The following is a 23,209-nucleotide window of genomic DNA, read 5'->3' on the forward strand; positions in this document are numbered from 1 at the left end:
TTAACCTTATGAGAATGATAATGCTTTTATACTTTTACTTGAGGAACATTTTGAATGCAGGACTTTTACTGTAACAGAGTATTCCTACACTCTGGTATTTCTACTTTTACTAAAGTACAAGATCTGAATACTTATACTTTTACTCAAGAACAAGATCTGAGTACTTCTACTTTTACTCAAGTACAAGATCTGAGTACTTCTACTTTAACTCAAGATCTGAGTACTTCTTCCACCTCTGATTATTTGTATTCTTTAATGTGTTTTGTAATCTAAGTGTTCTCCTCCTGATTCTGAAGATGTAAACAGTATTCAGTGTACATTCTGATGGTAATTGGACTTTTATTTATTTCATACTCTGATGTAACACAAACAGCAGACACTGTAAGCATTACGTCACTGATGTACCATATCATTGACTTAATGTACGACAGTAAACATTTTATTGTCAATTATATATGACATTTTACTGATAACCTCCTCAAGAATGATTGCAGAACTGCTTCTTGCATTGCACTTCCATGCAACCCCCCTTCCTTGTAGCGTTGGGGAAGTGTGTGTGTGTGTGTGTGTGTGTGTGTGTGTGTGTGTGTGTGTGTGTGTGTGTGTGTGTGTGTGTGTGTGTGTGTGTGTGTGTGTGTGTGTGTGTGTGTGTGTGTGTGTGTGTGTGTGTGTGAGAGAGAGAGACAGCTGCACTCCTGCCTACTTCTCTTATCTAGCCTTCAGTCATAAAACTGGGTTTACTACACACTGCTCTCACACACACTCCTCTCACACACTCCTAACACTGCAGTCTGTCTGCTACTGCTGCCGGTCTCACTAGGATTACTCAGCTTCAGAAGGTAAATAAACCTCTTCAAACTCTCTGTGTAACCACGTTAAGTGTGTGTGAAGAGACTTGTAACGTGTGATGTGTGTGAGGTTAGATTAGCCCGCATGCGGCTAAAGATGGGGAACGTGGGAGCGGTTCTTTGACTGAAAGGCATTGGTTCTTTTGTAAGCTTCTTTACTACTTTTACTTTCAACACACACTGCATTTATTTAGGATCAAGATTTTTAATTGTGATTATGTCAATGACTGATTATCATGTTATAATCTAATACTAGCATCTTTAGGCACCTTATTAAGGATGTGGACTGACATAAATTGTATAAAATAGCCATTAATGTGAGGTAATTAAACTTTGATAAAGGCATATATTAACAGCTAACACACAGTGGATGTGTAGGATTAATAAATGTGTAACTGCTAAATTTAATATAATTATTGTACGCTTTGGATTTCCAACAATAATCTGAGATCTGAGATAACACAGAGACAACTCTTAAATTGCTGGTGTAGAGCTAGTTAGCCCAGCATGCTAACATTAGCTGCTAACATTAAATCACAAAACCCCAGTTTAAATCCATTATTTGCAATATTTCTATTTTTAGAAAGGCGATATTAAAAGATAAAACACATTTTAAATGATTTGTGTTGTGATTGTTTAATTTAATTTGCTTTAAATTCTAAACGTAACACTTTTTACAAAAATAAATTCATGTTACACTCATTATTTGAAGGATTAAACTTGATTTATTTTTAAAATGTGAATATTAGATTAAAACGCAAAACTATGTTAAAAATGGGTCAGTTTTATGTAATTTAGTGACTATTAATAGAAACAACCTTGAATATATTATTATTTTAATATAATTTACTAATTTAATCTTCCAAATGTGATCTTAAAGGCTAATTACTTGCTTGAAAATCTGTTCTTGAAACTTAAAATGGGCAGAAATCCATGTTTCATTCATTATTTGGAGGTTAAAACTTGATTTATTATGAAAAATGGGAATACATTGATAATTGAAACCATAGAAAAGTTGAACCTATGTTGAAAACGGGTCAGTTTCCTGTATAAGCGTTAACAACAATAATCTATCCTCAGTGTTTCAGCAGGAAGAGTTAGAAGATGTCTGAGGGACGGGTGGCGATAGACATGGAGACCAATGGAGCCTCCAAACACCAGGTACCCTTCCTTCATTGATCATAACCTCACATATTATTAAAAATATACACATTTCGGGTTTATAATACGTGTTTTTCAGCCTGCAGGTTTGGGCCAGCAGCGGCGCGGCGCCACCGTTAGCTTCCACAACATCGACTACAAAGTGACCATCGGAGGAAACTGCCTGTGTCGGAAGAAAGGGACGATCAAAGAAATCCTCATCGACTTAAAGTGAGTGAAATACAGCTTAAAAAATGGGAATGTAATTAGATTGGATTATATATATATATATATATATATATATATATGTCATAACAGACAGTATAATGTTGACAAGACAAGCTAAAACTTTGAATATATAAAGTGACTATAAATTGGACCTATGATACATCGAACAGTACAACAATACAACATTACCATACAAATACAAGAACAATACGTTCAAGGCAGTAACAAATGTAAACAAGTAATGTCATGTTTTAAATGGTAGAAATCCACTCAGTTGCTCCGGAGATACAGACGTCCATCCATCTGTCTTTTCTGCAGGTTTGAGGTGTTGAAAGCAGTAACACAACAACAGGCTTTAAGAGAAGCAAATGTCTCTTTATTGTCATCAAAGGGTTAAAAACATTGTTTCCAGACATAAGGAAGCTAGTTAGCTCGGTTGTTAACGGAACAATACGTTAATAGAGATAATTATAATATGTCTTATAACTAATATTCATTTTTTTGGTGAAAAAGCACGTAGACTGTAATGGCTTTTTCTGGCTATTCTGATTGGTCGATGTTTTTTTTACTTTATATACATTGGTTTGGTTAATTTCGTTGTCACTTTACAATCATACGACATACCTACCTCCCCTAATACTGGAATTTGATTGGTTTATCAGCTCGTCTTCTTTGGAATTATTAAAGAAGTGTCTAAAGTTTTGTTTTGTCAAATTAACTTTTTCGCTAAAGTTATCGGACCAAATGTGATTTAAACATTTGGTCTCCTACACTTTTCATGATCTTTTTTCTGATGCATTTTTACTTTTGTCAGGTCTGATTATAACCTAGGACTTCCTGTCATTTTCCTAAAAGTTTGAACTACCCTAAACAACATTTTCTCACTAAAAACAACTTAAAGTTCGACACAAACCTCGTCGTTTCGTCAGTAAATCCACTTATATTGCCTATTCCCTTGAATTTAATAGATTTTGCAGCAACATATCCTCCTCTCATTTTAAGTACCCCCTTCTTCTAAATTCCTGTTTCCATCCCTCTGGACCTTTAACGTTTGAACTCAGTAATCTTGAGGCTACAGTGATTGTTTTTTTCTCTACGTACCGACAGAGGGCACCTGGAGTTTTCTACGTGACCCGATCAAAGCCCACCCAATCAAACACACACACATTTGGAGGCAAAGGAAGGAAGTTTTCTTTGTGCGGAAACAAACCTTTCCCCTGTGACAAACACACACCTCCAGCAGCTCGTTATAAAACAATGAGTCTCAGCTTAAAGCAGCAAACAGCTGGATGCTTTTAATCAGGACGGTGAATTCTAGGAAACCTGATGTTTGGTCCAACTGGTCTCGACAATTATTCAGGACATAATCATGAAATTTGGCAGAAACAGAGACTTTGGGGTTTCTCTCACATTTCCATTGTGCCAACATATGGTTTCCAGTTTTAGTTTTTAGGGAAACGTCTTAACGATTACTCGATGGATTTACGTGAAAATTGGCACTTTATGTCACGTTGCCAAGAGCATACATCCTACCAATTTTCTTCCAAAAACAAGTCAAATATTTTCCTTATCCTGTCGAAAATCTCCACATTCACGGCATTGATTGGCGTAGAAATTGGTACAGTCACTCATGTTTCCCAGAGGATAACAACTGTTGGATGTTCTTAGACTTTTCCTCTAGTGCCACAAGTCTTTGTTTGTAAAATGTAACTACTTGATGGATTTGCACAAAATTTGATACAAGCGTTCATGGTTTCCAGTTGTTGAGCATAACTACAGCGTTGCTTTGTTCGATCCTTCACGTTGTAGTGTGTCAATGTGTAACCAACCTGGACTAAATCTAAGAGCTGGAAAGCTGTGCATTCTTCGGAGGTCACAGAGAAGTCAAAAATATATTTATATTGGCTGCAACACAAACACCTGACTTCAGACGAACCCTGTCGTTATGATCTGTTATGAAACCTTTCATAATGGTGTGTTATGAACGTGATCAAAGTGCAGTGTGTGTGTGTGTGTGTGTGTGTGTGTGTGTGTGTGTGTGTGTGTGTGTGTGTGTGTGTGTGTGTGTGTGTGTGTGTGTGTGTGTGTGTGTGTGTGTGTGTGTGTGTGTGTGTGTGTGTGTGTGTGTGTGTGTGTGTGTGTGTGTGTGTGTGTGTGTGTGTGTGTGTGTGTGTGTGTGTGTGTGTGTGTGTGTAATCATTGACTAAAGCTGAAGGTTCAGATTGTTTTTATAGATATTCAGAGCGTTCTCTGCCCGTGCAGCCGTAAAATTATATTTACTGTCTTTTATTATTCTGCATAAAACACAATTACTTTTGAATTTTGATTACATAAACATCCCTCCTTTCCTCCTATGGACTCATAGCCTTATGTCCTGCTTGTTTCAACTATCTTTTCGCAACCTTTGGCACTTCTTCTGTCCGATTTGATGCTCTCTGCTTCATTTTATAACCCATTCTTTTATATATGTTTGTTGTTCTGAACAAAGTGGTTTCTGTCATCTTTTCTTTGGCATCCTGACTTCATTTTTGGGCAATTTTCACCAACATGTGACCATTTATAGGCCAACTCAGAGAGACATTAACAGGAGACAGAGTACAAGTCAACAGACGGCTGTAACATCTCTAAATTAGTAAAGAAATAGGTCTTGGAAGGTTCCCTTAGTTAAGTCAAAAGTGTTTAAGGCGAGGACTTAAGGGTAAAAACACAGAGGTCTTGAAAAATATCTTATTAAAACGTGCTAAAAGAAAAATTCAAACAGTTTAAATGAAAACAAAACATCAATTCAGTTTGCTGGGAATAAAAAAGGAAGAGAGAACCATCATCAAAACTGCTGAGTCATGTTATGCGTTGCTGATTTACTAAGTCTTCATCCTGAGTCAGCGAAAACCCCAAAAGATGAATCAAACTTTTCCACAAAAACCTCCAAATAAACATTTTTCAGTTCCTCAAATGTCCTTGATTTCATATCTGTAATCACAAAGTTCACCGCTGAGAAACACAGAAGTGAAACTGCCGCGTCATGTTAAGCAAAACATGACTTTAGACGAGAGATGAGTCAGCAATATGAGAGCAGACCGTTAGCTTAGCTTAGCACAAAGACTGGAAACAAAGGGGAACTGTTAGCATGGTACCAGCTCAGTTCTGTACGGTGGTTAGTTTCAATTATATGAACTTTTCTCACATTTCTAAACTGTTTTTGTTATTTCCTCCCTCAGTGGCCTCATGAAGCCGGGACTGAACGCCATCATGGGAGCAACAGGAAGTGGGAAATCATCGTGAGTCTGAACTAAACTGGAATATTTACTTCATATGCTAATTTAAACTCGTGTTCCTTTACATTGTAGGGAAGATATTTTTATTTTTCAAATTAATAAATAATTACTAAGAAATTTGTAAAATAACATATAACTAAAATATGAGAAGAATTATCCAGAAAATGCCTTAAAATAATTGCCAAAAATATCAGAAAATAAAGTGAAAAGTAAAAATACAAATTATTATTAAAATATTTGAAACATTGTATGAGTGTTAAATGTGTGAAAAAATATAGACATTATAACTAAAATATCCCAAAAACTACGAGTAAAATATATTTAAAAAATAAGCAGAAAATATGTGAAAAATATCCCAACAATTAAAACAATTTTTTTTATCCAAAATACAAGAAGTACGGTTTGTTAAACAAATAAAAAGTGTCAGTAAAATATGTGTCCAATCAGCCCTCTAACTCGAATCTCCCTACATCAGGTTTCTGGACGTGTTGGCGGCGAGGAAGGACCCGGCCGGGCTCTCCGGAGAGGTTCTGATCGACGGAGCTCACCAGCCTCCAAACTTCAAGTGCCTGTCGGGGTACGTGGTGCAGGTGAGAGGAAGAAGACAGGAAGTTGAACTGCAGGAGCCAATCAGGCGTCTACAAACATTCATGGTTTCCAGAGGTTGAACCCGAGTGACATTAATGATAATCTGACTTTCCCTCTAGTGCCACCATGAGAGTGACCAAAGAACTGTGTCCGTGTCATTTCAATCAAATGAACGACTGATGTGCCCTTTCCCCTCGGCATGAGTTTAAATGACTTTAGTGATACTATTACTTTTTATTTAGTGCCTCCCCTCCCCTCCTCTCCTCTCCTCTCCTCTCCTCTCCTCTCCTCTCCTCTCCTCTCCTCTCCTCTCCTCTCCCCTCGCCTCCTCTCCTCTCCCCTCCCCTTCTCTCCTCCTCCCCTCCTCTCCCCTCCCCTCCTCCCCTCTTCTCCTCTCTCCTCTCCTCTCCTCTCCTCTCCTCTCCTCTCCCCTCCCCTCCCCTCGCCTCCTCTCCTCTCCTCTCCTCCTCTCCCCTCCTCTCCTCCTCCCCTCCCCTCCCCCCTCTCCTCTCCTCCTCTCCTCCCCTCCTTTCATCTCCTCTCATCTCATCTTCCTCTCCTCTCCTTTTCTCATTACATTACCCGCTTTCACACCAAGTACTTAGTATCCAGTACTGAGTACCCCCTTGGCACTAAGTACAGATCGCGTTCACACCGGATTAAGTTCCTGAGGGAAGGTTACGCAAATGAGACGCTGACGTCACTTCTTCTTCTTCTGCTTTGGGTTTACTGGCAGGCCGCAAACAACTTCACGGCGTATACTGCCGCCCAAAGTCCCCCGTCCGGAGTCCCCGGAGTTGGGGAAGGCTTCCGAGTAAATCTCCAGAACGCCGACACCTCCTCATCTCCACCGCTCCCATGTTTTCTTTTGTGTTGCCATAAGTTATTCTCTCTCTCCGATGGTGCGCGGGGCTAATGCTAATGCTAATAATGCTAATGCCACAAATACAATGGCGGCTTCACAAAACTTTTCAGAGTTTTACGGGGCGTGGTTTGCAATTCGCCCAGCCCATAGAAATTGGTACTTTTTTGGTCCCATCTCTCAGCAGGCAATACAAATGGGGGTAAAAGTTCCCGGCACTAAGTACTCGTTTTGGTGTGAACTCGACATCAGGGGTACTAACGGAACTAAACGGGAAAAGTACTCCGGTGTGAACGCGCCTATAGATGTCCTCTTCTCTTAACAGCGGGGTTAACAGGGTTTGTTTTAGTTCTGGTTCTGATTCTTCTCCATGTTTCTTCTTCACGTTCTGCTCCATGCTTCTTCTTCATGTTCTTCACGTTCTTCTCCTTCTTCAGGACGACGTGGTGATGGGCACTCTCACCGTCAGAGAGAACTTCACCTTCTCGGCGGCGCTCCGGCTGCCGGCCTCCGTCTCTCAGGAGGAGAAGGAGCAGAAAGTGGAGAAACTGATCCAGGAGCTGGGGCTCGGACGGGTGGCCGACTCCAGGGTGAGGAAGAGGAGGAAGAGGAGGGGGAGCAGGAAGAGGAGGGGGAGGAGGAGGAAGAGGAGGAAGAGGAGGGGGGGGAAATGCAATCAAAAAATAAATAAATGCAGAAAGCTAATGGGAACATATTTGTTCATTTTAAATGCCAAACAAAACTAATAATGACATAAATGATCCCTCCACATCCACAGGGAACATCCTGATTAAGTTATGAGACCAAATTTACCACATTTATGGGAAACACCCTTTTTAACTATTCTTGGATAAAAATATGAGATATTCACGGAGACTCAGTCGAAGATTTATGGGGCAAAAAACGTAATATTCTCAGAGATAAAGGGGTTATTTTACGAGAAATAAAATCACATTTATATGAAATGAAAATGTAAAATCACAAATTTAGGGGGAAATACCCTCCTAGATTATCTGAGATTAAAACTGCGTGTGTGTGTGTGTGTGTGTGTGTTTGTGTGTGTGTGTGTTTAGGTGGGCACTCAGCTGATCCGGGGTATTTCGGGGGGAGAGAGGAAGAGGACGAACATCGGCATGGAGCTGATCATCGACCCCCCCGTCCTCTTCCTGGACGAACCCACTACAGGACTTGATGCTAGCACCGCTAACTCTGTACTACTGCTACTGAAGAGGTACACACACACACACACACACACACACACACACACACACACACACACACACACACACACACACACACACACACACACACACACACACACACACACACACACACACACACACACACACACACACACGGAACAGGCCACGCCAACCAAGCACAATGCTAACCACACCTCCAGAACCCAACAGACTAATTTATGCTTTAAATAACTCTACCTGCACAGGCTGCACAGCGTTTGGAGGCAGGACCAAACCATTACATGTAAATAGAGGGGGGTGTTCGAGGCTTTTGATAATTAACTTTTGGAAGAAAATAAGTTAAATGAATCGTAAGTTTAGTGAGTACATTATCAATATGACGTTATATTAATGTTAATTATTGATGATTGATGAAAGGTTACTTAAACATTTTTTCTTTATGTTCTAAAAGTGTTTGGTGCCCCTGTCAGTCACAGTCACAGCTACTGAAGAGGTACACACACATTACATTACATTGCATTTAGCATAAGTGCGTTCGACCAGGAAGATACAAACTTGAAGAAAACAGAATCATATAAGTTCATCAGGTTTTATAGAGCCAAACATTTCAAGTGCTACTCAACTGGCTTTAGATAAGCCAGCCCTTTATTAGTATATAAGTGCTTTGTTAGTAATTCTATCGCTCGAAGTGGAATTGAAAGAGATGAGTTTTCAGTCTGAAGAAGATGTGTAAGCTTTCTGCTGTCCTGATTTCAATGGGGAGCTCATTCCACCATTTTGGAGCCAGGATAGCAAACCCACGTGTTTCTGCTGATGGGAACTTAGGTCCCCCTCGCAGTGCGGGTGCAGCGAGCTGTTTGGCTGATGCAGAGCGGAGTCGACGTGCTGGGGTGTACGGTTTAACCATGTCCTGGATGTAGGAAGGGCCAGATCCATTCGCAGCATGGTACGCAAGTACCAGTGTCTTGAAGTGGATTCTAGCAGTTACTGGAAGCCAGTGAAGGGAGCGGAGGAGCGGCGTGGTGTGGGAACATTTAGGAAGGTTGAAGACCAGACGAGCCGCTGCATTCTGGATGAGCTGCAGAGGTCGGATGGCACATGCAGGCAGACCAGCCAGGAGGGAGTTGCAGTAGTCTAGGCGTGAGATGACGAGAGCCTGGACCAGAACCTGCGTCTCTTTCTGGGTCAGCTGGGGACGTATCCTCCTGATGTTGGAAAGAGTGTATCTACAGCAGCGGGTTGTAGCAGAGATGTTTGCAGTGAAGGACAGTTTGTTATCTAGGATCACACCCAGGTCACACCCAGATTCCAGATACACACACACACACACACACACACACACACACACACACACACACACACACACACACACACACACACACACACACACACACACACACACACACACACACACACACACACACACACACACACACACACACACACACACACACACACACACACACACACACACACACACACACACACACACACACACACACACACACACACACAGCAATTATGGTGGTAATTTGGAGTAAAAACAGTGACTTTCATCTCAGATTCACTTCTCCTGGTTTTTACCCCTGTTTCCCAAAAAGGCTTTCAATACAGCTTCGTACTGTGTCTGTGACCAGGTAGGAACCTTTCTTCCGCTCTTGTTTCTGCAGGATGGCTAACAGCAGGCGCACCATCATCCTCTCCATCCACCAGCCCAGATACTCAATCTATCGTCTGTTCGACAGCCTCACGCTGCTGGTGCACGGGAAACAGGTCTATATACTTTATTTAGGTTCTACCTCCTCGCTTCACTTTTTCTAACTTAATGGTCAATTTCATTTTATTTCTTTTTTTTTTCCCTTCTTTTGGTCAATCTGGTTTATCTTTCTTTTCTGCCTATTTTATTATTCTCTTAAAAACACATCAGCTTCTATAATATTCTACGTAGTGAAGTAAATGAATGAACACATGAACTCGTTCCTCTCTAAAGGTGTACCACGGCTCGGCTCAGACCGCTCTGGACTACTTCTCTGAAATCGGTAAGCAGGTTGAAATAAATCCAAAGTACCCAAAAACATGAAAGAGAGGAAGTGAACTACATGTGATTGTGTTTGGAACTACATTTCCCAGGGTACACCTGTGAGCCCCACAACAACCCGGCTGACTTCTTCCTGGACATCATCAACGGAGACTCCAGCGCTGCGGCTCTGGCCCTGAACAGCAAAGAAGGTGTGTGTGTGTGTGTGTGTGTGTGTGTGTGTGTGTGTGTGTGTGTGTGTGTGTGTGTGTGTGTGTGTGTGTGTGTGTGTGTGTGTGTGTGTGTGTGTGTGTGTGTGTGTGTGTGTGTGTGTGTGTGTGTGTGTGTGTGTGTGTGTGTGTGTGTGTGTGTGTGTGTGTGTGTGTGTGTGAATATAAATACACTTTTTTAAAATGTATTTGTTGTGATGATTATTTATTGTTTCCTCCAGACTCTGACGTGTCGTCCTCGTCGATGCAGGGGATTGAAGATAAACTGGTGCAGGAATACAGGAAGTGCAGTCAATATAAAGAGACCAGAGCAGAGCTGGGTACGCACACACAAACACACACACACACATACATACATACATACATACACATACACACATACATACGGAATCTACTGTAGAGTGAAATCTGACAATTAATAATTAACCCCATTTAACACTGAACTCCCCCTCTCCCTTTAGAGAGGATAACGGTGGGTCAGAAGACTCCCTCCTCCTCTCGCTCCAGAACCATCACCTATAAGACCGGTTTCTTCACTCAGTTCAGATGGGTTCTCAAGAGAACCTTCCAGAACCTCCTGTTGAACCCGCAGACCTCCTTCGCTCAGGTAACAAATATATAGAGATTTAAAATATTATCTAAATATATATTTTTTCTCATGCAGCTGCAATGATCAATAAAGTACTTCTTATCTATCTTCTTAAACGGTCTCATTACGGCCAAACGTGTGGTTTGAGCAGCACCTGGTGGCCGCTAGAGGAACTGCAGCCTCAGATACACACTGTATATGTTTTGTTTAAAATGCTACTTTTTAAATATTTTTCACTGTTTCACTGCCTTTACAATTCCACCAAAGACAATAGCAATCATTAAAATGTAATCAACTAGATTTAAAAGCAATAAAAACAGTAATAATGGCAAAATAAATGATGATAAAATTGAATAGAAAAATGTAAATAATGCATAAAACCATTTTCTTTTTTTTTAAAGAAGCCTGGCTTTTGTCAGAGCTTTAACTACAGGATTAATTGATTTACTATTTATATAAATTATGTATCTATTAATTGATCCATTATCTCTCTGTTTTGCTCCTCAGATAGCAGTCACTCTGTTCCTTGCTCTGATTGTCGGATTCATTTTCTTCGGAGTGAAGAACGATCCGAGTGGACTTCAGAACAGGTAGCTATACTGTGTTTGTATCAGTAAATAATATATACGTATAACGTGCTGGATTACAGTAAATATATGTTGTGTTTCAGGATGGGCGCCCTATTCTTCGTGACAATAAATCAGTGTTTCAGCTCGCTGTCGTCTGCAGAGCTCTTTATCGCCGAGAGGAAACTCTTCATGTGAGTCTAAACACATCCTTTACTCAAGTAGAAGTACAGAACTTTGAAATGTACTTCAGTAAAAAGTACCCATAACTAGCAGCTGTTTTAAAGAGTACCTGACCTCCCTTTATATTAATAGAACAATAATGTCATTGTTAGCTAATGAATGTTTCCATGGTGACCAACGGCAACATGACAACGTTTCCATTGGTCCCTCTTCTTTAGAGAAGACCAGGAAATGATGGATACACGGATCGTGTTCAAATCAATAGGCACGCAATGACTCTAAATAATAATGATCACGCCACCAAACACACATTCAGACTAAAGGAACCAGCCTGTTTGGAAAATGAGAAGTAGAAAGTACAGGTATTTGGGTTCAACATGTAAGAAGTAGAAAGTACAGGTATTTGTGTTCAACAAGTAAGAAGTAGAAAGTACAGGTATTTGTGTTCAACATGTAAGAAGTAGAAAGTACAGGTATTTGAGTTCAACATGTAAGAAGTAGAAAGTACAGGTATTTGAGTTCAACATGTAAGAAGTAGAAAGTACAGGTATTTGTGTTCAACATGTAAGAAGTAGAAAGTACAGGTATTTGGGTTCAACATGTAAGAATCAGAAAGTTCAGGTATTTGAGTTCAACATGTAAGAAGTAGAAAGTACAGATATTTGTGTTCAAAATGTAAGAAGTAGAAGTAAAAAGTCCCTGGAAAAATAAGTCGTGGAGTAAAGTGCTGATACCAGAAAAATGTACTTAAAGATGGGGTAGGTAATTCACTTCAGAAAATCCATATTTCATGGAATGCTCTTAACCTCCCAATAGCAATGAATATCTTAAGTGCTTTAAAAAAAAATCCATAAAAACACGTCATCTCTTGAAGCCGTGGTGCTGTAAAAAGCACGACCAATCATCTGAGCCGGCCCGGCTAAAGTAACTGGATGGCCTACCTGCCTGTCAGCCTTCCATCTGTGCACAAACTTATCCCGTTCCCTCATTGGTCATGTGCGTGTTCGTGTGTGTTGAAGGAGGGGCTCTGTAAGGAAGTGGCAGATTTTTTTCGGTTGTGTATTTTCAAATCATAGCGCACTCGAGCTGGTTTCTCCAAAATTACCTACCCCACCTTTAAGTACAGGAACAAAGTATTTGTACTCCACTACTTCCCACCTCTGGACATAACAGACAGGGATTTATATTTAAATGTTCCTGTTAATAACCCTCTGTGTGTGTTTTCCTCCTCAGTCACGAGTACATCAGCGGGTATTACCGTGTGTCGGTGTACTTCCTGTGTAAGATGCTGTCAGACATCATCGCTCTGAGGACGATCCCTGCCATCGTGTTCAGCTGCGTCTCCTACTTCATGATCGGTGCGTCCAACACACACTCAGCGTCAAATATACCCAAACTAATCATTAACTATTTTAATATGAGTTTTTAATGTCATGATTTATGGCAAAAGGTCCTGAAAGGTACATTACTTTTTTAATTGTATGTCAAATTAATTTGGGATGTTTTATAGGCGTTACAATGAATGCATACATCCCAAAAATAACCTAAATAATTACATTTTCTTGTGAATTTGTATTTACAATGTGTGTATTTAATAATGTAAAAATATTAAATAATCCCAAACATATTAGTTGAAGAATAAATAATAATATTTAAAATAATTTATGAAAGTGGGGTGGAAAGGAAATGTATTTAGATAAATGATTCCATAATAAAAAATTATAATAATTCATTTAAATAAAAAAAGACGTCTTCCTAAGGTCCTGAAAGGTACATACATTCTTTCAAAATGTTCAATGGAAATCTTGATTGCATGTTGAATGAATTAAACTATTTGAAGTCTTTATATTTGGACTCTTTTGTATGTTTTATAGGCCTAACGATTAATCGATGCGTCAAAAAAACAATACAAATAATTAATCTTATTTTATTTTCATATGAATTTTTATTTACAAATTAAAATAAAATTAAAATTAATACAAAATAAATTAATAAAAGAAGAAATAATAATATTTAAAATCATTATTAAAAGTGGGTTGAAAAAAAAAGTATTTCAGTAAATGATTCCATAATTAAAAAATAATAACAACAATTCATTTTAATTTAGACGACAACTGCCCTTCTTTCCACCCTAAAATCCCTTTTAGTTCTTCGTCCTGTTGGCACCTTAATCTAATTTTGTTTGTAGACATATTGAACATTTTCATTGCATTTATTTGTTCTGTTATTAACATTATTTGATCTCCTCTCCCTCACAGGTCTGAAGCCCACGGTTGCAGCCTTCTTCACCTTCATGTTCTCCGTCACCATGGTGGCCTACACAGCCACCGCCATGGCGCTCGCCATCTCCGCCGACCAGACAGTGGTCGCCATCGCCAACATCTTCATGACCATCGCCTGCGTCTTCATGATGGTCTCACACACACACACACACACACACACACACACACACACACACACACACACACACACACACACACACACACACACACACACACACACACACACACACACACACACACACACACACACACACACACACACACACACACACACACACACACACACACACACACACAGTTATATTTTCTCACCTGTGTAATGTTTCTCTCCTCAGATCTTCGCCGGTCTTCTCGTCAATCTTCCCTCCATCGCCAGCTGGCTCGCATGGCTCAAATACTTCAGCATCCCACGATACGGCCTCGCTGTGAGCGCACACACACACACACACACACACACACACACACACACACACACACACACACACACACACACACACACTGTTGTTTAGTGATAGATTAAAGTGATACAAAGTGTTTATTCTGTGTATAATATGTTTTTATACCTCCGTGTCTCTTCAGGCTCTGCAGATTAACGAGTTCACAGGTCTGAAGTTCTGCGGTGGCATCAACACAACAAACACCCCCCCGGGGATGGTGTGAGTAAAAATGTGTATTTAAAGAGGCCCTATTGTGCTTTCTGTGGTTTTCCCTTTTTCTGTGCATGTAAATGGTCTGCAAAGGCTAAAATAGTGACATCACTATGTAACACTCGCGTCCTATTGGCTAGCGCTACAACACATTGTACGTGATAGGCTAAGATTTCAGACAGAGGGTGAAAAGAGGTGCTGCAGCACAGGTAGTATATATATCTAAAACATCTAAGAATTCAGACTTTTTTTCAAAATATTGATTTTATTTTCTCGAAAATCTGACATTTAAAAAAAAATCTAAAATGTTTGACTTTTTTCTGAAAATTCTGATTTAAAAAAAAAAGAACGGACTTTCTGACATGATAGACTAAGGGGCGGGACATCTCTAAGCGGGTTGACAAATCACAACAGAGCCGGCCAGCCAACCAATCAGTGCAGACTGACTTTCAGACAGAGGGTGAAAAGAGGTGCTGTAGCAAAATAAAATAAAGAGCTTTTTGAACATTAAAGCATGGAGACATGTCCCAGTAGAGACACTTCATACTGTCCTCTTTTAAATAGCAACATGATGTGATTGGTTAGAGCAGTGATTCTCAACTTTTTTCAATAATGTTCCTTTTCCTAAACTTCTTCTTTTTTTTTGTTTTTCATTAACATAAAATAAATCTCATGTACCCCCTGCAGTACTCAAACGTACCCATAGGGGTCCGCGTACCCCCATTTGAGAACCACTGGATTAGAGTATATTCCAATGTGTGTGTGTGTGTGTGTGTGTGTGCAGGTGTACAGGGGAGGAGTTTCTGGACGATCAGGGTGTTGATTGGTCCACTTGGGGTCTCTGGCAGAACCACGTGGCTCTGGGCGTCATGACCTTCTGCTTCCTGACCATCGCGTACCTCAAACTGCGCTTCATCCGGAAGTTCACCTAGACCTCCATCATCATCTCCTTCATCATCCCTGTGATACCTGTCTGTACAGCTCTCTGTTAAAATTGCAGTTTAAATATCTGTTTCTTACGTGGCGAGTATATATATATTTTGTTTCACTCCTTACTAACGGTGCAGTCTTCAGTGCATTTTAATGATAAACTGTGATTTATAGATTTCTCTCTTTTTGCACTTTAAAATTCAAGAGCCAAAGAAGTAATTCAACACAAATGCAAGAGTGTTATATTTATACATTTGTAAAAAATAAAATACTGAATTTGAATTATGAATCTAATTTATTTTAGTTATTAATAATATTTTCAAAAAATGATCTGGAAAAAAAATTGAAATCTGAACAAAAGTGAATTTTTAGGGAATTCAAAGAAAGTCAGAATTCTGAGATATTTTTAGAAAATAAAATAAAATGTTTAAGGTTTTGGTAAAAAATAATCAGACTTATAGAATAACATTTCTTCGCTGCCTCTCAGGGCCTCATTTCCATCCGTAGAGCCTGACAAACAAAGCGCCTTTTGTTTAGATAGGACAAGATAATGAAAGAGGATCAAGGACACACACACACAAACGCACACGCACACGCACACGCACACGCACACGCACACACACAGATTAAAGTGTTACGGTTGAGTACAGTCGGTTTGTGTATGTAAGCAGACACTCACTTCCATAGCAACCGTTGATATAAACTGTGTCTGTGTGTGTGAGGAAATCTCCAGTTCAAGTTGAGTAACAGCAGTAATGACTGGACCTTCACACAAACACACACCTGTGATGAGTAACTGTTTCCATAACGTGTCCTTGAGCAAGGCATCCACCCGACAGCTGAAGCAAGAAAGAGAAGCGAAAATAAACCAAGACACTTTCGTTCAAACAAAAGTAATAATGATAAATGGGCGATAAAAACAAAAGTAACGCACTAAATTAAATGAGAGTAATAGTTAAAGTTGAGGAAAGGAGTCAAGGGAACTCAGAGAAACGCTAGGTTTATCTGATGAGTGTGTGTGTGATTATATATATTATAGCAGTCAGATTTATGTTCATGTAGATACATCAACATGTAACCTAATGATCTGCTATGGTCCCATATATATATACTATTTGAAGCAAAAATTGATTAAAGTAAATAATTTCCCTCCATATAGACTTCTGTAGAATGTTTACGATTATTTAAGTTTAAAGTACGAGACAAAAAAAAACATGTTTTCCGGTGTGTTCCGATGGCCCTTTATTTTGAAAACCAAATAGTCTAAAGTATCTCATTGGACGAGAGAAAGCGTGTATTTTCGGGATATCAGGCTTTTGAAAAAAGTGACTTTTTTTTAAGACTATTGTGGTTTCAGATGAATGTGCCATCGGTCAAATGGGCAGTTATCGCAGTTTTAGTGTATAAAAACGATGTTAAACAATATTGCTCATTTTAAAACATTTGTAATAAAGGTAATCATACATAATTGGCTTTTTGGTAAAAATGGGAAATTTTTAAGGTTCAGATCAAAGGGCCATCGGTCAAATTCGCAGTTTAGTTGTATAAAAACATACTTTTTGGGGGGATCAGCTTACAATTTCAAACAATACTGCCCATTTCAAAACATTTTAAATAAAACTAAACATTCAAAACCTTTTGGCTTTTGGAGAAAATGGGAAATATTTAAGGTTCAGATTAATGGGCCATCGGTCAAATGGGCCGTATTCACAGTTTATTTGTATGAAAACATATTTTATTTTGGGGGATCGGCTTGCAATTTTAAACAATATTTCCCCCTTTTTTAAACATTTGTAATAAAAGTAATTATACATAATCATTGGGCTTTTGGAAAAAAAGGGAAATATTTAAGGTTCACATGAATGGGCCATCGGTCAAATGGGCAGTAATCGCAGTTTAGTTGTATGAAAACATATTTTTTTGGGTGGGATCAGCTTGCAATTTTATACAATATTGCCCATTTTACGACATTATTTATAAAACTAAACGTTCATAATCATTAGGCTTTGGAAAAAATGGAGATTCTTTAGGATTCAAATGAATAGGCCATCGGTCAAATGGGCAGTATTCACAGTTTATTTGGATGAAAACCTAATTTTGGGGGGGATCAGATTGCAATTTAAAAAAATATTGCCCGCTTTAAGAAATGTTTAATTAAACTAAACATTCATAATCATTGGGCTTTTGGAACAAATGGGAAATCTTTAAGATTAATGGGCCATCGTTCAAATGAGCCATCGGTCAAATGGGCCGTATTCGCAGTTTAGTTGTATTAAAACATAATTTTTTGGGTGGGATCAGCTTCCAACTTTAAGCAATATTACCCATTTTACGACATTATTTATAAAACGAAACATTCATAATCATTGGGCTTTGGAAAAAATGGGAAATCTTTAAGATTAATGTGCCATCGGTCAAATGGGCCATCGGTCAAATGGGCCATGTTCACAGTTTAGTTGTATGAAAACATATTTTTTTGGGTGGGATCAGCTTGCAATTTTAAGCAATATTACCCATTTTACGACATTATTTATAAAACGAAACATTCATAATCATTGGGCTTTGGAAAAAATGGGAAATCTTTAAGATTAATGGGCCATCGGTCCAATGGGCCATCGGTCAAATGGGCCATATTCGCAGTTTAGTTGTAAGAAAACATCATTTTTTGGGTGGGATCAGCTTGCAATTTTAAGCAATATTACCCATTTTACAACATTATTTATAAAACGAAACATTCATAATCATTGGGCTTTAGAAAAAAATTGAAATCTTTAAGGTTCAGATGAATGGGCCATCGGTCAAATGGGCATTAGTCACAGTTTTAATTGTACAGAACCATCATTTTTTGGGGGGGATAAGCTTGCATTTTTAAGCCATATTGCCAATTTTTTAAACATTATTTATAAAAGTAGTCATACATAATAGTTGGGCTTTGGGACAAATGGGAAATCTCTAAGGTTCAGATGAATAGGCCATCGCTCAAATGGGCATTAATCGCAGTTTTAATTATATAGAACCATAATTTTAAGGGGGATCAGCTGGCGATGTTAAACATTATTACCCAGTTAATAAAAGGTTGTATAGTACCGTTTGAAGTAAATAAAATGGTTATTATTTGTATTTATTATGTTTTAACATGGTAACGTGTTTAAAACCCCTTCATTTAGTTAGATCCCTGTGAATTCTGGTTAATTGCTGACTTCCTGTGAATCAGGGCGTTGCTGCTCCCTAAACCTTCCTCTAAATAAATAAAGTTGAATAAGTCTGTTGCAACTCAAGAACCACAAACCCTGTCAAAACATTAGTCTAGACATTTATCATCTTCATATCTCCTCCCTCCTCTTCACACCTTCCCTTTAAATATCCGTCAGTCAGTTTGAATTCCACACTCTTCCTCTTTCTTACTCCCTTTGTTCTCCACTTTTTATCACCATGTCCTGCAGGATTTTAGTCCTTCTTCTCCTCTTCCTCAGAGTTCACAGCACCTACTTGACTCCCGGTGAGTAAAACACTCTCATTTTAATCTGAAAAATGAACCAAAATCGCAATCAATTTTAAATTCACAAGGCAAGACACAAGAACCAAAACACAAGAATCTAGCTGAACGTAACTGGACCTGTTTGATGTTGTGGAACACAGATGTCTTTCTTTAGCGGTTGTCTTCTGGCAGCTTAACTGAAAACAAAAGAGAAAACACACCATAGACTTGTTGTCATGAATTATGCAGCGCAGATCAGATGGCAGCACAGACGCCTTAAATGCAGGGAAACACCTGCTGACCGCGGAGGGTAAACAGGTGCGTAAACAAAACATCCAGAAGGAAAAAGCTGATTACAGATACAAAGGGGTTTAAAAAGCAACTGTAGGACAATAAACCATTAACATCTCAGGGCGATTAGAATAAAATTATTATATATATATAAATTATGATCACAACAATATCAGTTAATTTTACTGCACATATTTTTATTCCATTCTATTTCAATGTAAATAATAGTTTTTTTATTTTACTATATTTTTTCTTATTTTTTTATGTTATTATAGTGTTATTGAAATAGTTCTCTATCTGTGTTTTTTAATTTTTGTTTTACTTTTATGTATGCACCACGACATCAAGTCAAATTCCTCGTACGTGTCAACCTACCTGGTGATAAACCTGTTTCTGATTTTGATTCTAAACAAATGTTTTTTTTTTTAAATGCCTGGGATACAGTCCTATCTAAAGCAGATAGTATTTAGCAGAGTGGTTAACCTACCTGTCTCTCCTCCATCAGATCGGTACGACTCTTTTCCGGGGTTTGAGTTTCCAGAGATCGATGGGTCTCCTGTGGACCCTTGCAGGGTTATCTTGCTCCCCACACCGGCCCCCGAAACCACGACAATCACCAACAAACCCACCATCAGAACCACTATCAGAGCCACCAAACCCATCACCCAGAAGGTTAGTTAGTTGGTTGGTTAGTTAGTTAGTTAGATAGTTAGAGTTAGAAAAACATTACAATAATAAATACATGTATCCTGATATTGAAGCTCAAGCCGGTGACGAGTGATATTTTTCTAACAGTTAGTAAGCTATTTAGTAAGTAAGTAAGTTTAGTTAGTTAGTTACTAAGTAAGTAAGTAAGTTTAGTTAGTTAGTTAGTCAGTTAGTTAGTTAGTTAGTAAGTAAGATCGTTGGTGAGTTAGATAGTTAGTAAGTTAGTTACTTAGTAAGTTAGTTAGTGTTAGGAAAACATCACAATAATAAATACGAGAATCCTGATATTGAAGCTCAAGCTGGTGACGAGTGATATTTTTCTAACCGTTAGTTGGTTAGTAAGTTATTTAGTTAGTAAGCAAGTTTAGTTAGTTAGTTAGTAAGTAATTAAGTAAGTTTAGTTAGTTAGTTAGTTAGTAAGTTAGTTAGTTAGTAAGTAAGTAAGTTAGATCATTGGTGAGTTAGATAGTTAGTAAGTTAGTTAGTTAGTTAGTAAGTTAGTTAGTTAGTGTTAGGAAAACATCACAATAATACATATAAGAATCCTGATATTGAAGCTCAAGCCGGTGATGAGTGATATTTTTATAACAGTTAGTTAGTAAGTTATTTAGTTAGTAAGTAAGTTTAGTTAGTAAGTAAGTAATCAAGTAAGTAAGTTTAGTTAGTTAGTTAGTTACTTAGTTAGTAAGTAAGTTAGTTAGTAGGTAAGTAAGTAAGATAGTTGGTAAGTTAGATAGTTGGTAAGTTAGATAGTTGGTAAGTTAGATAGTTTGTAAGTTAGTTAGTTAGTGTTAGGAAAACATCACAATAATAAATAAAATAATCCTGATATTGAAGCTGAAGCCGGTGACGAGTGATATTTTTATAACAGCTATTAAGTTAGTTAGTTAGTTAGTAAGTAAGTAAGTAAGTACGTTTAGTTAGTTAGTTAGTTAGTTAGTAAGAAAGCACGTAATTAAGTAAGTAAGTTTAGTTAGTAAGTAAGTTAGTTAGTTTGTTAGTAAGTAAGTAAGATAGTTGGTGAGTTAGATAGTTAGTAAGTTAGTTAGACAGTTAGTTAGTTAGTTAGTTAATAAGTGAGTTAGTGTTAGAAAAACATCACAATAATAAATACATGTATCCTGATATTGATGCTCAAGCCAGCTATTCAGTTAGTTAGTTAGTAAATAAGTAAGTATGTTTAGTTCGTTAGTAAGTAAGTAAGTAAGATAGTTGGTGAGTTAGATAGTTAGTAAGTTAGTTAGATAGTTGGTGAGTTAGTTAGTTAGTAAGTTAGTTAGTGTTAGGAAAACACCACAATAATAAATACATGAATCCTGATATTGAAGCTCAACCCGGTGACGAGTGATATTTTTCTTACAGCTATTAAGTTAGTTAGTTTGTAAGTAAGTAATTAAGTAAGTAAATACGTTTAGTTGTTAAGTTAGATAGTTGGTGAGTTAGTTAGTTAGTAAGTTAGTTAGTAAGTAAGTAAGTAAGATAGTTGGTAAGTTAAGATAGTTGGTGAGTTAGATAGTTAGTAAGTTAGTTAGTTAGTCAGTCATAGCTTCACTGTGTCCCCAAAACTTCCATAGTTACCAACAACAAGCTAACTTCTAAATACTTTACCAGTTATATGATTAGTAAAGTATGTCATTAAAAAAATCATGGTATAGTTTGTCATTATAATGTCGAAAAGATTCCTGGTATAGCCGGCGGTCAAAGCTGTATGAAGTCAAAAAATAGCTTGAACTATTAAATGTACTTTAATAAAAAAATCCCAGAAGTTCTTCTCGATTTAAATGAAATTATTAAGTCATAGTTTAGTATTTTATAAAATCATCAGCAAAAAAGTCAAAATATATGTCATGAATAGTATATTCCAAAAAAACCAGTTAAGATAAAGTGTCATAATAAAAAGCAAAAAAGATACCATATTATTTGGTATAAATAGTGCATTTTCTTTTTTTTAATCTCTTCTCTTAAATTCTCCAGCAGGTTGTTGCCACGACCAAAAAGCCAGCCGTCCAATCACAACCCAGGAAACCAGACACCAGAAACCCTGGGACACCAATCAGAAAGCAGCCAGCAGCTCCGGCTAAACCAATCAATCACAGCCTCCTCTTCCATCTCCTAACCAATAGCAGAGGCTCTTTTATCTCTCAGCCAATGGGAAGGCTTCCTCCCAGAGGCTACGGTTCGTCGTCAGACAGCAGCGAGTCGAGGGAAACGCTGGTAAGAAGAGTGGGAAGGACGAACAGGAACCAACGGAGAACGGGTTCTTCTTCTTCAGAGGACTCAAGCGACGAGTCTTAACGGTTTATAGGAAAATAGAGGAGATTTTGTGGACTTTTTTTTGACAGACTAGCACACACAAGGGGGGGGGGGGGGGGGGGGGCGCAACAGCGGTAATTAAAGTTTCAACTGTCACAAACTGGATGAATGTGAAGTATTTCGTTAAAGGAGGATGACAGCGTAATTAAGGAGCACTATTGGAGTGACTTTGATGGTTATTGGACTCAGGATTCATTCATTTGGATTCCTGCTATATGAAGAAATTAAAGGACGGCGCAAGTGGAAAAAATTCACAAAGGGATTAAACTGTTTAAAACACATGCTCAAAGTAAGCCGGATTTTGCCGATGTGTTTATGTGGATTCAAAAATCGTAAATAATCTACAAACCGATCTGATGGGAGCAACTGGGACAAATAATCCAACTGAAACCGGCATGGACAATGACTATGTTTTTTAAAATGCGCTTATCCAGAAAAGCCCGGTTTGGACACTTTACGGGCAGAAGAAACATTTCTATCAAAGAAAGAATTATACATTTCTGTCTTTTTATGCATTTAATACTAACTTGAATGTTTATTAAAATGAATTAATCAATAATTTTTTATATTTGATTGTAATGTAGAGACAAGGCTTTTAGTGACAATCATGTATTTCGTTTCAATTATATGTAAAAAAAAAAAAAAAAAAAAAAAAAAAAAAAAGTCTAAATATGATATTTGGCCTCAAATCATCTGAGGCCTGGCGCCCCCCCTGCGATCTTTGGCGCCCCCCAGGGGGAACCACTGGATTAGCACACATGTTGGTTTACTTATGTCTAAATTCATTCTCTTAAAAGGGCTTCTGTTAGAAAAAACACTATATTTAGCATTA

The 23,209-nt window shown here is 38.1% G+C and overlaps 2 protein-coding genes across 4 annotated transcripts; both read left to right on the forward strand.

Annotated features, from left to right (window-relative positions):
• Positions 1-688: 688 nt before the first annotated feature.
• abcg2a (ATP-binding cassette, sub-family G (WHITE), member 2a) lies at positions 689-15,869 on the forward strand. 3 transcript variants are annotated; one of them, XM_079668873.1, is made up of 20 exons: positions 772-839; positions 924-993; positions 1,929-2,009; positions 2,089-2,219; positions 5,435-5,494; positions 5,967-6,081; positions 7,379-7,531; positions 8,015-8,172; positions 9,814-9,916; positions 10,134-10,182; positions 10,274-10,372; positions 10,612-10,710; positions 10,852-10,997; positions 11,487-11,569; positions 11,650-11,739; positions 12,962-13,086; positions 13,987-14,141; positions 14,346-14,435; positions 14,590-14,666; positions 15,442-15,869. In XM_079668873.1, the coding sequence occupies exons 3-20, from the start codon at positions 1,953-1,955 to the stop codon at positions 15,587-15,589; spliced, it is 1,938 nt and encodes a 645-aa protein (XP_079524999.1). In that variant the 5' UTR covers positions 772-839; positions 924-993; positions 1,929-1,952; the 3' UTR covers positions 15,590-15,869. The 3 variants fall into 3 exon arrangements, with proteins under 3 accessions (XP_079524998.1, XP_079524999.1, XP_079525000.1); XM_079668872.1 differs by lacking the exon at positions 924-993 and having other exon boundaries at positions 689-839; XM_079668874.1 differs by lacking the exon at positions 924-993 and having other exon boundaries at positions 778-839; positions 1,937-2,009.
• A 41-nt stretch (positions 15,870-15,910) lies between these two features.
• On the forward strand, positions 15,911-22,435 carry LOC307031631 (uncharacterized protein). The gene is made up of 3 exons (XM_079668883.1): positions 15,911-19,086; positions 19,862-20,028; positions 22,039-22,435. The coding sequence occupies exons 1-3, from the start codon at positions 19,020-19,022 to the stop codon at positions 22,357-22,359; spliced, it is 555 nt and encodes a 184-aa protein (XP_079525009.1). The 5' UTR covers positions 15,911-19,019; the 3' UTR covers positions 22,360-22,435.
• Positions 22,436-23,209: the final 774 nt, after the last annotated feature.

This window comes from Notothenia rossii (genome assembly GCF_949606895.1).
Source record: "Notothenia rossii genome assembly, chromosome: 3".
NCBI classification, from domain to species: Eukaryota; Metazoa; Chordata; class Actinopteri; order Perciformes; family Nototheniidae; genus Notothenia; species Notothenia rossii.